The following is a 15412-nucleotide window of genomic DNA, read 5'->3' as shown; positions in this document are numbered from 1 at the left end:
TCAGTAACAGAGGTGATGAGGAGGCCAAGCTGTCTTTACTCTGCCCCGGTTTTAATTTAGAGCTGGTTCACTTTTATTAAAAAATTATACGTCGAAATTTGACCTACGTTCCTACCTTATTGTCTGCAGGGTTATGCCAACCCCACCTAGAGCCTGTTTAATTTCATAACGTACAATAGCGGCGTTGTGTGAGGTCGTGCCGCTGCTGAGGTCGGCTACTGTGATTGTGCAGCGGGGGGGCATGTGAGTGGCTCAGAGCCACGGCACATTACTGGCAATCGCTTCAATGTGTCTTTGGTTTTTTCCTCCCAGAGACTGGTGTATAATGAGCGCTGCAGCAGTCAAATTAACTTTAATTATATTTGAATGATGCCGCAGCTCATTTTGGATTCTTTTATAGTTTCCTCCTTTCATACAGTAGTATTGTTCTTTAAAACGCTCAGACATTGTTCACGCACCCACTGTCCCGGGGGTAAAGTAACTTATTATAGCTGTCTACTCAGAGATATACATAGTGATGAACAGCTGTGTCGTCATCAACCTCCACACGCAAACCAGGTTCTCATCAACTCACTTTAAACCTGCAATCCACATTCCTGATAGTGTTTTCAGATTGAGAGGAAAGCAACTGTCGCCACTACCCCGTATTCAGACGCACGCCTTGATGACTGACGCAAACTCACACGTGCACAGCTGACAGCACACGCAAACAGACCGAGGAGATTAGTGTGACGTTCCCATCAGCCAGCAATGTGAAAAACAGTACGCCGATCCCTTGTTTTCCTCCGAAGGGAGACGGAGCGGGGAACTGAACGTCCCTCTTTATCCTCAGACTCCTACAGGTCACATCTGGCGGATGGATTGATGGAGCAGAGGAGAGATACAGAGAGACAGATGCAAAGAGAGAAATGCTTTTGAAAATGAAATCTTGCTCCTTATCTGCAGGGGAGGAGAGTTACATTTAGCATTTGCTGTGCAAGCATCTTATCACAGTGAAATATGAGCTGGGTCAGCACACTGCTGCCTCTGGTAGCTCTCTCTGCACATCTGGAGTAGGAATTGTCTGGCAAAACAAACATGACTGATATGGAAAAAAAAAACTGCTTTATCTGCTCTTTGGAAAGCTTGTGTGAAACTGTTGTGTAATCAAGGTGACACTGATATCTAAGTTTTGAAAACAAACACATTTTTTCCTTCTGAAGATCCTCCTCTATCCAAGGAGAACCCGTATGAAGATATAGAGCTGGAGAGAAGTTTTTTGGGAAGCAAATGTGTTTCACCTGCCTCCTCATCTCCTGTCCCTGACACACCAACTAAGGTACATCACTATAAAAATACATTCATTGAAAGCAGTTATATACTAAAAATCACTTTCTAACATGTCTGTTTTTCTCCACGTGCCCTCCCCAGCTCACCACCAAGCCCGGCTTCTTCAGACAAAATTCAGAACGGCGAAGCTTCAAGCTCCTGGAGCTACGCAAGACCGGCAGGGACACTGGCATCTCCTCTCCCTCCCGTATCAGCCCCCCCTCCACGCCCAGCAGCCCCGACGACACGCCCTGCCTCTCGGGAGACCCGTACAATCGCAGACGGAGGAAAATCCCCAAGGTATTGAGAGGCCTCTCACAGAGCTGCTCTGTCTGTGATTTATGCTCCAGTGTTCTGCTCGGGGAAGGTTTCGGAGCTGGTCCGCTCATGCTGCCGTCTGGGGATGAGTAAGGCAGGGAAAATTCTCTGACGGATATTTCCTGCGAGAAGTGTGCCCAGACGGAGGGAAGGCCTCCCAGAAGCTGTATTGAAATGATCGTGTGAGGAGCCTGGCAGATTTTGTTTATTAGTTTAAGGAGTTAAAGATGGACATTTCTTTCTCTTTTACCTCCTGCAGATGGTGCTGAAAATCAATGGCATCTTCGAGGCGCGGAGAGGGAAGAAACGAATGAAGAGGGTGTCTCAGTCCACAGAGTCCAGCTCAGGGAGAGGTGAGCCAGCCTAACAAAAATGACCTTTCATTTGCTTCACATCAGCTGTGAATGTAGTGAAACTCACTGTCCAGCTCTGCAGTGCCTCTATCAAGCAGGTCGTGATTTTGTTTGTCTGTTATTTAGCAGGATGTATCAAACATTTGTTAACTGATTTCAATACAAATTTGGAGGAAAGTTCGGCTGTGGGCCAAAAGACAAGTGATTAGTTTCTGGTGTGAAAGCAGATCCAGTTCCTGCTTTGTATCCAGGAATTCTTTTAAAACCTTTCTTAACATTTAGAGGCCATTTACACTAACATTTTCATAACTCTGTCATGTGCTACTGCACTTACTTGAATAAAAAACAATCTGGCACATGGATGCCATGATTGTCTGACACAAAGGTTTTTTGGTTGCCCATGTACACTAAAAAGACACTAGCGTTGTTAGTGACACTAACACACTCTCACACACTAACTAACACATATATCAAGAGTATTTAAGTGTAGCTAAGTTAAAAAGCAAAAAGATATGAATACAATAAATAATCTAAAATGATGCACTTAAGCAAGACCACATAAAATGCAACACATTCAATTGACCGCCTCCGTTTAGTGTAAAGCGACTTTGAGTCCTAGAAAGGTCGCTATAAATTTGATTTATTGTTATTAATTTTAGATGCAGTTTCTATCACTGAATTCAAAGTTTATCATCAATACTGTCAACACTTCAGACACATTTCAGCAGGTTACCTTCCCTAAGACTCTCAGTTTGACCAGAAAGACTTTGCAGGTCTTTTCTCCATAAAAGGAACAAATCATATGTATCCACTTAGTTTTATGGGCAAAGTTACATTCTGTGGTCAGCTGAGACTGACCCGTGTTTCAGAGGACTGGCTGGTGTTGTGTGTGTGTGTGGTAGTGGCAGGAATGAAAGCAGTGAGAGCAAATTCCATGTGCTTTGAGTTTCCTGTGATTGTTATTTGCAGTCTGCTCACACTCTGGTTTTCCTTTCTCTCTTTCTTCTCTTTAATTTAGTGACAGATGAGAACAGCGAGTCGGAAAGTGACACGGAGGAGAAACTAAAAGGTGAATGAATACTTAAACATACAGTAGCTACTGTATATAGGGGATGCTGAGCAGTAGAAGTATTAAATAGTTTTGTATCTGTGTGATTTCATTAGTTACAAATAAGCACAATATGAGCATGTGTACAATAACTGATTCAGATCATAGTTGTCTATATACACAGATGTTACTGCCTCACAGTGACCTCTATGCATGTGTGCATATACATGACACTATTTACATGAATTGTGTTTGTCTGCCCCTCAGCTCACAGCCAGCGGCTGGTGTCGGTCCAGTCCATGCTGAGGCAGACGGGGCGGTACCGGACCTTGGAGAGGGATCTGATGGAGTTGCAGGAGAGGAAACTCTTTGAGTATTTCATAGTTGTTGCGCTCCACAAGACCAAGGCTGGAGTCCCGTACCTGCCAGAAGTCACTCAGCAGTTCCCTCTCAAGGTAAACAGGAATAGAAATGTTACTGCAGCACTTTATTCCAAACTGAGACACTGGAACTGATATTTAAAACAAAGAAAACACTGATGAAAAGGAGATATCATTGTAAATATGCACAAAACAGATTAGCCTAGTAATTTTTAACAGTTTACTATCAATTAAAGAAAAGATGCAAAAATGCGTGTACGTGCAAAACTCCTTAATTGCGTGATGTTAACAAGACTTGCAATTATCTTATTATCTTATTGCCTTACCTTTGGCTATAGTCATTACTTAAATAGTGACACTGCAGTTTTATGATGATTAACAGTGAGAATTAGGAAAACGTTAACACAAATCTAAAAGTCTGTTTATGTTATGGCAATAGAAAAAGAAGATTTGCACTTTAAGTGGTTCTTTTTGTGGCTCATTATTTATTTCTTCCGGTTTACAGATGTTCTTTTTTTTTGTTTCAGATTTATCTCAGTTCCATATAGAGAGGAATGAGTCCTAAAACCCGTAAACGAGTTAGCATTTTAGCACTTTCGGTTCCGGAAGTCAGTGGGTTTTTAGTTAGAAGCCTGAAATAAGGTCTGTGGTTAACACAAGTTTGAGGGATTTTAATGTTTTGTTCTACGATATAAAACAGTAAATATCCCACTTGTGAATTTTGAAGCTTTAACGTGTCTTAAAAAAAGTTAGTGGCTACAAAACATCATCAAACCGACACGTCCGCCTTTACAGCCTCGTTGTGTATACTCACGTTCATGCGACCGCAGTGTAGTTAGTTTATAGCTTGACGTTAGCTTTTTACTTCTGGCGATAGCATTTACACTTCAAAAATCATAAAAGTGGTGTTCATTTGTGGAGAATATCTTGCTGAATAAAACGTGTAAGTATCATAAACGTGTGTTTACCACAGAGCTTATTTTCTTCAGTAATCCAAAACCCAATGGAACAATCCCGTTGGCTTTTTGTCGAGGAAACCCGTGTGAGAATACGTCATTCCTGCACCACTCTATTAGTCTCATAGCAGTCTAATCTGTGGAACAAGGTGGTCTAAGACTTTAATGGTGTTATCCGTCAGGCATCATTACATATATTTGTTTTCACATTTTCTCTCTTTTTTATTTTCATCCAGCTTGAGAGGAGCTTTAAGTTCATGCGGGAGGCTGAGGACCAGCTGAAGGTCATCCCTCAGTTCTGTTTCCCTGACGCCAAAGACTGGGCGCCTGTCGACAACTTCCCCAGGTCGGTCCGAGTCATACTGCTGCCACGGCACTTATCACATGAAACAAAAAGAGAAACTAAACAGAGACACGGGAATTTCCCCGCTTAATTCCTTGCTAATAACCACTTGTTAGAGAAGAAACTGAAAATAGAAATGACCTCCTGGCTCGTAAAGATGAGCGGACTTTCTAAATGATTACAGGGAGAGATGGGGGATTTACAACCTTACACCTGGTTTGTTATTACAAAATCACCACTCTTTGTATGATGTTTGAAACTGGCCGTATTACCCAATACCTCCTAGCTCAGCCTCTCAACGTCTGCATTGTTCTGAGAAGTGATGATGTGTGTCTTGACGATGATGGCTAATAATTACCTGGAGGCAAAAAGTTCCACCAAACACTCACCTGCATTAAACTTGCTGACACTCTCGCCTGTCAAGAGGGTCGTCACCGGTCAATGAGTACCTGTCAGGTAGAGCTTAGCAGGAGTTGTGTGGATATTTGCAGAGTAAGCCTGTCCTGAGGGTCTCCCCTCTCAAGTACAAAGTCATACCTTTGTTGAAAACACAAAGTCCAGTCCAGAATGGAGTTCTCTGTTTTAACAGCTTTAAATGTTTCCACAATGTCTGAATGATCTTTTTTTCTCTCTCTGTTTTTATCCCCAGTGAGACGTTCTCATTTGTCCTTACTGGTGAGGATGGAAGCAGGCGGTTCGGGTACTGTCGGCGATTACTGGTATGCTCTTAAAAAGCTGCTGCCCCTCGTCCTCACTTGCCTCTCCTAATTTGATTTTAATATAGATAGTCCTTCGTTATGAAATAGCTCATCCAGTTTCCTCTGCTGCTTTTACCCCTTCTTGTTGTATTACTATGCTTAAGTTGTCAATAAATAGTTTCTACATATTTCTTCAGACTTTTCAAAGTCTTCAAGTCTCTATGAAACAAAGGCTTTGCTTTGCTCCAGTGGTCTAATCCTGTGGTTGTACTTGGGTGAGCAGTCTTGTGACACTCCGGTGTTTTGAAGCTTGTCTTTTTCTCGCCGCCTGTTCACAGCCCAGCGGTAAAGGCCGACGGCTCCCTGAGGTCTACTGCATCGTCAGCCGCCTGGGTTGCTTCGACCTCTTCTCCAAGGTAGATACGACTGAGCTAAGCATGAACACAAATGCACAAAGTTCACGTGAAAAATGTCTTGCAGAAAAGAAACTACATCGCACAGAATTGCATGTGTTACACAAACACACACATACAACCCCACCCCCACTAAAAAGAGTACAGAGCAGCAGTACCACCCTCGGTGCCCGCAGAGCCCCACCCACCCCCCGGTGCGCTCTACTTTCCCACAGAGCCTTGCAGTCCTGGCTCCAGTACAGACACACATGTGAACTGCAGCTGATGTGGTTACCGCAGTGGAAAAGGTTCCCCGTATTAGACCTTAGATTTATATGCATGTTGGCCTATGTACGTAAATCAGTGTATATGTGCATTTGCTAGAATTGGGTTTGTAAGGATACAGAGAAGGGTAACTACAGTATATCTGCTGCTATAGATTGATAGCTGCCTCTGCATTGGAAGTACTCAGCGCTGATGATACGTTTCATCTGTATCAGATCAGCTACATAAAAGCTTAATGCGATACAGATGTGTGGAGTATGTGTGTGAAAGGGTACACATGATGGATTCAGGCTGTTAGCCATTTGTTGTATAGACTTATGACAATGTTTGACTGTCTCTCAGTTCAGATTCTCAGTTACGCTGAGTAACTTGGCACCTGAATGCGATGCCATTTTAAGTGTCAGTTTACAGAAAGAAGAGATTATAATCTCAGCGGGACTTTAACCAGAAGAAGAAGAAGGAAAAAGAAAAAGAAAGGGAATTCAATAATGATACAATTTACAGGGGTTAGACAATATAGATGAAATCTTCTATCACAGTACAGTATATGATGATATCATGATATAGTAGATTTTATACAGAATCATTTGACAATAAAATAACAAAATACAATTGTCTGTTTTTGATTAATCTAGTCATTTAAAGGTCCCATATTGTAAAAAGTGAGATTCTCATGTCTTTTATATTATAAAGCAGGTTTTAGTGCCTTATAAATACTGTTAAACTATCAAAACGCTCAATATACAGAGAAATACACACAGCCCGTATTCAGAAATTGTGCGTTTGAAACAAGCTGTTAGGATTTCTGTTCATTTGTGATGTCACTAATATACAATATTTAGACCATTACACGGTTTTAAACATAAACATTCTAAATGTGTCCCAGTTTATTTCCTGTTGCAGTGTATGTGAATAACATCAGCTGACAGGAAGTAAACATGGACCCAAGCTGTTGCCTAGCAACGCAATTCCGTTGAAATGCAGTAAAACGGAGCGTTTCAGTCAGAGGGTGAATACAGGTATATTCAGGCAGACAGTATGAGGAGAATAAAGTTGTTTTTTTAACATTACAGCATGTAAACATGTTCTAGTAGAAACACAAAATACAGGTATGAACCTGAAAATGATCACGATATGGGACCTTTAAATACCGGACAGGTTGAGGTACATTCATGCTATAATAATATAAAAATCCAGTTATTATAGCTATAAAGCCTGCTCTTTGATTTGCAACATTAATGGAAGAATACACCAGAAATATAAAAAGGGATATGGTATAAATGATATGGCAAAATATCTGACCGTCTCTCTCTCTGTGTGTGTTTTGCAGATCCTGGATGAAGTGGAGAAGAGGAGGGCTATCTCTCCTGCTCTGGTGCAGCCTTTTATGAGAGGCATAATGGAAGCTCCCTTCCCGGCTCCAGGAAGGACCATCACTGTCAAAAACTTCCTACCTGGCTCTGGTACAGAGGTGAGATGATGGTAGTCTGTGTGGAAAACCAGTCTTTTTTCACCCCATTCTTCTGTATGCTTCTAAAGATGATATAAATAATCATATTAGTGTCTTTATAGTATGTACGTTACTATCTAATAGTCTGTCTCTCTGTCTTTCCTACAGGTGATAGAGCTGTGTAGGCCGTCAGATTCTCGTCTGGAACATGTGGACTTTGAATGTCTCTTTTCCTCCTTGAGTCTACGTCTGCTACTCCGAGTGTTTGCCTCTCTACTCCTGGAGCGCAGGGTCATCTTCACCGCCGACAAACTCAGGTTGGCTCAAGCGACGTGTTGTTTCAGAGCAACGGTAGTTAGCCTGCTTTCAGATTATCGGATTATGGAAGGGAGTGTGAAGAGTGTGAAGGATGTGACAGAGGGGACCTCAAGTCGACAGACGGTCTGAGGAAGAGAAGATCGTGACCCAGTGTGAGAGGAAGGAATGCTGTTGTGTTATACAGTCGCCTGGGGAACAATCACTTCTCCTCTGGAAAAACTGTCATGGATGCCAGACAGAAGGAGTGAGGCTTTAGAGCATGACTCCAGAGCTTACACGTGTGCACAGTGACGTCATCACACCCACACAGTCCACTTAAAACCTTTAACTGATGTTGCACACCTGGTTCAAGGTTCACATTATTTTGTGAATCTCCCTTCTTGTACCGTTGTTTAAGAAGCATTTCTCGCTCCAAGCTCATAAGCAGATCACGATTCGTTGCACATTCTCTACACTGGAGTGGAAACTTGGCCACCGTCAATCAATTTTCTAATGAATTAACTGGGAGCAGATGCACACCCGGGAGAGATTAAGTTAACAGCGTGGGGTGAGTGTGTTTGCTGCCGCGGTATAGTTTTTATAAGTGTTACATCACTCTCCCCTAAGAGATGCTTTCGAACATTCCTGTCAGGGTAACAACGGGTTTGTTGCAGCAACAGGAATGAACTTTTAACATTATGTTCCAGATTAAGACATGGGTGGCAGCAGGAGACGGTTGTTTTCTTGAGGAGTTGGTTAGCACCATCTTGTGGTTGAGACTAGACCTACCTGCAGTTAGAAGTGGCTTTGGGATATGCTTTTGCTTTTTGGAAGATTATTTAATATACTTTATAGGAGTGGTGGAGTAAACATATTTACATTTGCTTACATATGAGGTTGTTTATAATTCTAGTGTTCCTACAATGTTTATATAAATTATAGTGAGAAAGTGATATTGATAGTAAAGTAGAAAAAAAAACTAAAAAATTAAGAAAATAATAACATATAAAAAAAAGGAAAAGATAAAAAATAAATACATAAAAAAGAGATAAAAAGATAATTTGTGGAAGATTTTTGTGGTCTATTTGACTATTTCTGTGAATATCATTTAGCACCTTTAGGGGCTTCTCATACATATTGGCTCACATACTGAGTTTGAAAGTTAATTCCTGCCCTTGGAAAGAGCACTGTTTCAATGATACGTTCAAAACATACTAAATGGAGTTATTGTTTTAATAGTCTAATAATAATACCCATTATTACAGTATCTGCTGAAGTGTAATATGCAGTTGTTTGAAGGCTTGTCTTGTGTTTTCCTGCAAACAACTACTTGTCATTGTTTTATGAGCATTAACCTTTTCCTTTCTCTCTCTCTGCAGCACATTGTCTCAGTGTTGTCATGCAGTAGTGGCTCTCCTCTACCCCTTCACCTGGCAGCATACGTACATCCCCGTGCTCCCGCCCTCCATGTTGGATATCGTCTGCACCCCCACCCCCTTTATAGTCGGCCTCCTCTCCAGCTCTCTGCCTCGGCTCAAAGAGCTGCCCATAGAAGAGGTGAGTTTGAACTGACTGTGGTGCCCTTGACTCTGGGCCTTTCCTCTACTGAGACAATAGCTCCAGGAAATGACATCACTCTCCCTCCTGCTCTTCTCCTCAGGTCCTGGTGGTCGACCTCGGCAACAGTCGCTTCCTACGACAGGTAGAAACCATAGAAGCATGAGGGAGTCCTTTTACACATGTGGTGACTCCACCAGATGTTATGTGAATACAGTATGTTAATTCACTGCATGTTTACTGTATTCACATCTGTGTTTTTTTTTTTATCTCCACAGCTGGATGATGAGGACTCCATCCTTCCACACAAGCTGCAGGCGGCTCTCGAGCATGTGCTGGACAAGAGGAGGGAGCTGGCCAGTGAGAAAGGAGATCTGCCCAATGGTGACTCAGCACACCTATTACAGTATTTACTCTGTTAAGACGTACTGTATTCAAACAGTATATGCATGCTGTTATTAGAAATACCAAATACACATTGTAGGATTAGTTGTCACTGGATTTTAAGGGGAGACACCCCAGTCAATTTTGAGGTTTGGGGCAATTTTGTCTCCATAACATGTCTTCTTTCAGACTAGCGGATAGAAAGCATTCAAAATATACATGTAGGTGTTTATTTTACTACACTTTGTTAATTTGTGCTGTAGATTTCTACTAAATTCACCAAAAGTTAGCATTAGATGATGCCTCATTTGCATATTTAAACATAACATTTCAGAGAACTTGTAATACAAAAAAAATGATTGTCTCAATGTGATTAATCAACTGGGGAAGTTTCACGGTGATATCTATTATTATATCTATTCACCTGTCGTGTCTTCAAACTGTCTGGAACTTTACAATCCGTATCCTTAAAAGCCGTTTTCTCAAAATTAGTTTTGTCTCATAATCTGAGCCAGAAATCTCCACTTCAGTAACACTTACATTCACCAAACCTCCCAGTTTCATTCCTGTCTTTATTCTGAAGGTTTTAAAACAATTTTTTTTACAGGTTTTTGATTTATAGAACATTTTAATCCTAAAAACATGACGAAAATGTTTTTTTTTTTCATGGCTGTTGACAGTTTTTTTCCTGATTTATGGAGTGATAAAAAGAGATATCTAAAAGTACCTTTGTAAAATCCTTTAACTCTGATATGTCAACAACGTGAAACGACTTTTTATTCTGGTTTTATCCAACGTTCAGATTTCTGTTCTGGATATTTGCACTTTTGATAAGATAACGCCTCATTTGCATATTCAAACATACATTTTCAGAAAACTTGTAATACAAGAAATAATTGTCTTTATGTAAGTAACCAACTTACTTATTGGACGTATAAGATAAAATAAGATAGAACTTTTTTAATCCCGAAGGAAATTCTTGTGCCAGAGATTGTGCCTAAAAATTAGTATAAGATAAAAAATACTATTTCTAGCACCAGTGCCTAATAGACTAACATTAAGTAAGATACATTTAGTAAAATGAGTAAATAAGATAAGTAAAATAAAAAAGGTAAAGTAAGCTAAAAAACAGAAAAGGAAGTAATATTGCACACAATGAACAGTGATATTGCACATGATATTGATATTATTGTTTTCAGTTGTCCTTCCTGCAGAAGGGAAAAGAATCATTCTGTTTTATAGGGCAGTAAATATTCTGATATTTAATCTTCTCTATTTTATTTCTTTTCTCTCCTGTTCCTCCACCCAGACTCCAGCTCCCTCAGCGCGGTGGTGTCGGAGGCCTTTGTGCGTTTCTTCGTGGAGATGGTGGGTCACTACTCGCTCTTCATAGGTGGGTCAGAGAGGGAGGACGAGTCCATCTCCTCCCCCACCTCGCCCAGCCCCTCTTCTTCCCCGTCCTCGTCCTTTCAACGCGAAGCCTTTCGCAAAGCGGTCACGTCCAAGAGCTTGAGGAGGTTCCTGGAGGTGTTCATGGAGACCCAGATGTTCACCGGCTTCATCCAGGAGAGGGAGCTGCGCAGGCAGGGCCTCCGAGGTACTGAGAATGGATTACCTGCAGTAGTGTTACAGTTCAGTTTATAACAGTTAAAGTATAAATACTGGTTGAACACTCGGTACAGTTTGTTATTCTCTGCAGCACAAGTACATAAATAGACAACAGGGTTTCTTTTTAAACATTTGTCTTGTTATTTTATTTCCAGGTTTGTTTGAGGTGAGAGCTCAGGAGTATCTGGACTCGCTGCCGGGGAGCGAGCAACGAGGAGTCAACAAGTTCCTCAAGGGTCTAGGTGAGATTTACTGCTTCAATCAAACGATCAATCAATCAATCAATCAGTTAATCGACTATGAAAACGGTTAATTCAGTCAGAGACGCTACAGTTAGATTTGTCTGAAAAGCCTCTGATCTTTGAGGGAGAACTCAAACAGCTGAGGCCAATCAGCCGGTACGACTAGTGCGACTCTGCTTTGCTTTCTTTTTAATTTGATTCCCATCTGTTGCTTTTCCTTCAGGAAACAAGATGAAATTCCTTTCCAAGAAATGATGCTGCCTTGGAGTCAGGATGTCATGTGTGAAAGTAGGAAAAAGCATGAAGAGGCGTGCCGTAATAAAGAAGAAGAAGAAGAAGAAGAAGAGGACACGCTCCGTGGACTTGGAGAACGTAGAGATGGAGATGTGTCTTTAGGTCGGAACAAAGGAAGAACCCTTGAAGTGATCAGGACTCATGAGGGAATCTGGAGAAAGTCATTCCATTAGTGTTGTGAAGGGTTCACTCAGCTTGGACCAAAACTCCCCTCCGACACGATAAAGCGACGTCTAACGGCGTCTCGTCAGACTCCTGCCTGGATTTTTAATGTCTCACAGATTACAGTGGATCCCTGCAGTGTGTTACTGTACAGCTCAGCTCAGTGTAAATGTTTTTAGGAACAGTGTTCTCTCCCTCCTTCGGTCACCGACCTCACCTATAAACCTGTAAGAGGGAGCGTCACTGAACGTCCCATTTTGTACAATACCTTCCTATACATTCCAAGTACTTTCTATAGAAGCTTTTAATAAATACAATAGTACAACTTCTTCATCAACAGGAGGCTTTTAAGTTAATTTATATTCTTTTTAGATAATCTCTTCTTTTTTTTTTTTTTATTTTTCCTTCAGATGAGTGCAAAGAAATCTCCTGTAGTTTGTATTTAACAGAGTCTAGTCCAGACTGTTTGTAGACCACTTTGGGTTGTTGGGTAAATGTACCACTGTTTTAAGTAAAAAGGAATGAGCACCAAAAAGGCAGGAAATCAATGTGAATACATCTCTCGCTTGGATGGACTCGACGTTGAAGGAAGATGTGTATCTTTAGGCCAATCAGTATCAATGTGTTGTAGGTTTTTGCCTTAAACTTGATTGAGAATGAAACTTTTTAAATAAAGTGATTTGAACAAATACACCTGCATCTGGAAGGTCCAGCTGTTGATGAGTCAGTATCGTTGAAAAAAAACCTACAGCATGAAGACAAAAGAAAGGAAGTCAGGAGATACAAGAACATTTTCAAGTCACTGAACATCCTCTGGAGTTAGCTCTCCGTTAAATCAGTCATTAAGAAATGGAAAGAGTGCCATAAGTCTACATTGAACAGAGCAGCATCCACAGTCGATGAAGCACGGTGTCGTACCTTCAGTGTCCACTGGAGGACTCTGTTACACAGTTCATGTAATCCTGCATGTGTTTCCTCAGCAGAGTCCAAAGTTCAGAATCACATCTCAAGATAATTTAGCCTCCAGGCCTTTAATGACTTCCACAACATGCCCAAGTACAGGAAACAATATCGCTTTTGACTGCTTGTCTGAGAATATAAGCAACAGATGTGTAAAAACTAGGACTGGAAAGAAAGTCGCAGGTGATACTCCTCAAAAAATGTTTGAAAAAAAAGAAAAACCTGCCAAGAGGCAACAGGGATGTACTTCAGTTAAATTCTAGCATATTTAATATAATGTGGTGTAGTGGATAAAGAAGAAGAAAAACAAAAACAACGATTATTTTCATTCTCGATTAGTTTCTCCATTAATCGATGAGTTGTTTGGTCTATAAAATATCAGAAAATTGGTGAAAGATGTCGATCAGTGTTTCCTTAAAGCACAAGACGACGTCCTCAAATGTCTTGTGTTGTCCACAACTCAAAGATATTCAGTTTACTGTCACAGAGGAGGAAAGAAACCAGAAAATATTCACATTTCAGAAGCTGGAATTTTTACTTTTTTTTCTTTAATAGTTGCCGATCAATCGTTGACAACTAATGCAACTCTAGTCGGTAAGAGTGGAATTAATAAAAAAATATGTAAATGTAAAGCTTTTATTGTCACACATTGTATTGTACACAACACACAGGGAAATTTAGTCTGCATTTAATTCATCCTAGTATTAAGAGCAGTGTGCAGCTACTATACAGCGCCCGGAAAGCAGTTTTGGGGAACCGGTGCCTTGCTCAAAGGCCCCCCCAGTCAGTGCCTAGGAGGTGAACTGGCACCTCTCCAGCTACTGGTCCACAGTCCGTACTTGGTCCTCCAGCTGGTGACCCTCCGGTTCCCAGACCAAGTCCCTACAGACTGAGCTACTGGATGAACTTAAAGCAGCAGTAAGTAGAAATGGAGCAAATGTGATTAAAAAAGTTATTTTTATAAAACGGTCGCTATATCCTGACAGTAGTGCATGAGACAGGTAATCTGAAAAAAACAAACATGTGTCCTCCGGTGCTCCTAACGGCATCTGCAAGATTTCACAGACTCTGAGCCGGCTGTCAATCGCTCGCAAACTCCGGATCAAATGGTCAAACTAGGCAGCGCTGATCAAATATGAATCAATATTCTGTTACTGTAATGCCTATTTCTCAACTCAAATGTTCTCAGAAACATCTTGTAGTGCACGGTTTAGCTGTAAAATGAGAAAGTTTGTGACTCGCCATGTGTGAGATCTGCTGAGGAAATACCAAGCACCGCCCAGCAGCCGGAGCACAGCCAATAGGAACGCTCTCTCTCTCTGAAATGACCTGTGATTGGTCAAAGTCTCCCGTCACGGACTACATTTTTTTTTAAAGCCTGAAAACAGAGCCATGAGGAGGAGCAGAAGTCTAGTTTTCTCTCAGAACACTTCAATTACAATATGCTGAAAGGTTATTATGGAACCTTTGCCCAATGATGCCAAAAATATACTGCCTACTGCAGCTTTAACTTATACTTATTAATCATAAAGCAACAAAGCCTTTAGTCCAACAAAATTAGACTCTTGCTCATTTTAGTACCTAATTTGGTTCTCATCTGGGGCCAAAGTTGTTCCATTTCAAACAAGTTTAATAAACTTTATTCTCACAAGAAAAAAAGACAAAACAAGACAACACATCCTTACCATAGAGGACCCATTCTAAGTCATTATAACGAAGTTTCTTATGATCATGTCATATCACATCATAAAGGCTGTGGCTTTTACAGTAATTTCTTATTCATGATATTTCCTTTCCTCTCTGGAGCCCTCCTCTTCCTCTTCCTCCTCCTCCTCCTCCTCCCCTTCGTCATTACGTGTTGACCGGTCAGACCTGCCTCCCTCACCTCCTCCTCCTCCTCCTCCTTCTCTCCCTGCTGCTCTGTTTCTCTTGGTTTTTCCAGCTTCATGTCATACCACAGCTAATTCCTGACATTCCTGCCTCCTCTCGCTTCAAACATAAACGACTCCAGGAAGGAGACGAGAGGCAGCAAACAAAATAAAAGAAAACCCTCTCAGACACAGAGAGTTACTCTTCATTTAATATAATCTAATATCCCTCTACCTGTCTGCTGACTGAGCTCCTCCAGGTAAGATAAAGATCCTACAACTCTTGTATTCTAAAGTGTTTAAACATTTTAATCTGCGTCTTCAGTCGTTGAGTGTGAAACTTTAATCCTGTTGAATATTTGTGGATGTGAATAGTAGAGTATTTCTCTCCTCACTCTCTGCCGGAGATAAAAACATTCCTCAAATATTTCACATTTCTTCCTCAAATTCCTGCATTTCTCCTCTTTAATTCTCAGAGTGAGTCAGTAGAGAGGTTGTTGGTTTTACTT

At 41.1% G+C, this 15412-nt stretch overlaps 2 protein-coding genes across 6 annotated transcripts in view; both read left to right on the top strand.

Annotated features, from left to right (window-relative positions):
- LOC141766827 (DENN domain-containing protein 2A) overlaps nucleotides 1-12766 on the top strand; it is a 42417-nt gene extending 29651 nt beyond the window's left edge. The window contains exons 5-20 of the mRNA XM_074633999.1: nucleotides 1203-1318; nucleotides 1411-1608; nucleotides 1886-1979; nucleotides 2998-3048; nucleotides 3295-3482; nucleotides 4600-4709; nucleotides 5356-5425; nucleotides 5743-5820; nucleotides 7412-7552; nucleotides 7700-7848; nucleotides 9208-9385; nucleotides 9489-9530; nucleotides 9664-9769; nucleotides 11079-11366; nucleotides 11533-11619; nucleotides 11843-12766. Coding sequence (XP_074490100.1) covers nucleotides 1203-1318; nucleotides 1411-1608; nucleotides 1886-1979; nucleotides 2998-3048; nucleotides 3295-3482; nucleotides 4600-4709; nucleotides 5356-5425; nucleotides 5743-5820; nucleotides 7412-7552; nucleotides 7700-7848; nucleotides 9208-9385; nucleotides 9489-9530; nucleotides 9664-9769; nucleotides 11079-11366; nucleotides 11533-11619; nucleotides 11843-11874 — 1928 coding nt within the window. The 3' untranslated portion in view covers nucleotides 11875-12766. The remainder of the gene's footprint in view (nucleotides 1-1202; nucleotides 1319-1410; nucleotides 1609-1885; nucleotides 1980-2997; nucleotides 3049-3294; nucleotides 3483-4599; nucleotides 4710-5355; nucleotides 5426-5742; nucleotides 5821-7411; nucleotides 7553-7699; nucleotides 7849-9207; nucleotides 9386-9488; nucleotides 9531-9663; nucleotides 9770-11078; nucleotides 11367-11532; nucleotides 11620-11842) is intronic.
- A 2167-nt stretch (nucleotides 12767-14933) lies between these two features.
- The window catches only part of tead4 (TEA domain transcription factor 4), a 47927-nt gene continuing 47448 nt past the window's right edge, over nucleotides 14934-15412 (top strand). For 4 of the 5 annotated variants that reach the window (XM_074634265.1, XM_074634264.1, XM_074634263.1 and 1 more), the window contains exon 1: nucleotides 14934-15163. The gene's annotated coding sequence lies outside the window, so the exon portion shown is untranslated. The remainder of the gene's footprint in view (nucleotides 15164-15412) is intronic. The other variant, XM_074634267.1, reaches the window with a different exon arrangement.

This window comes from Sebastes fasciatus, chromosome 4 (genome assembly GCF_043250625.1).
Source record: "Sebastes fasciatus isolate fSebFas1 chromosome 4, fSebFas1.pri, whole genome shotgun sequence".
NCBI lineage: Eukaryota > Metazoa > Chordata > Actinopteri > Perciformes > Sebastidae > Sebastes > Sebastes fasciatus.
This window is presented reverse-complemented; position numbering and strand designations above follow the sequence as displayed.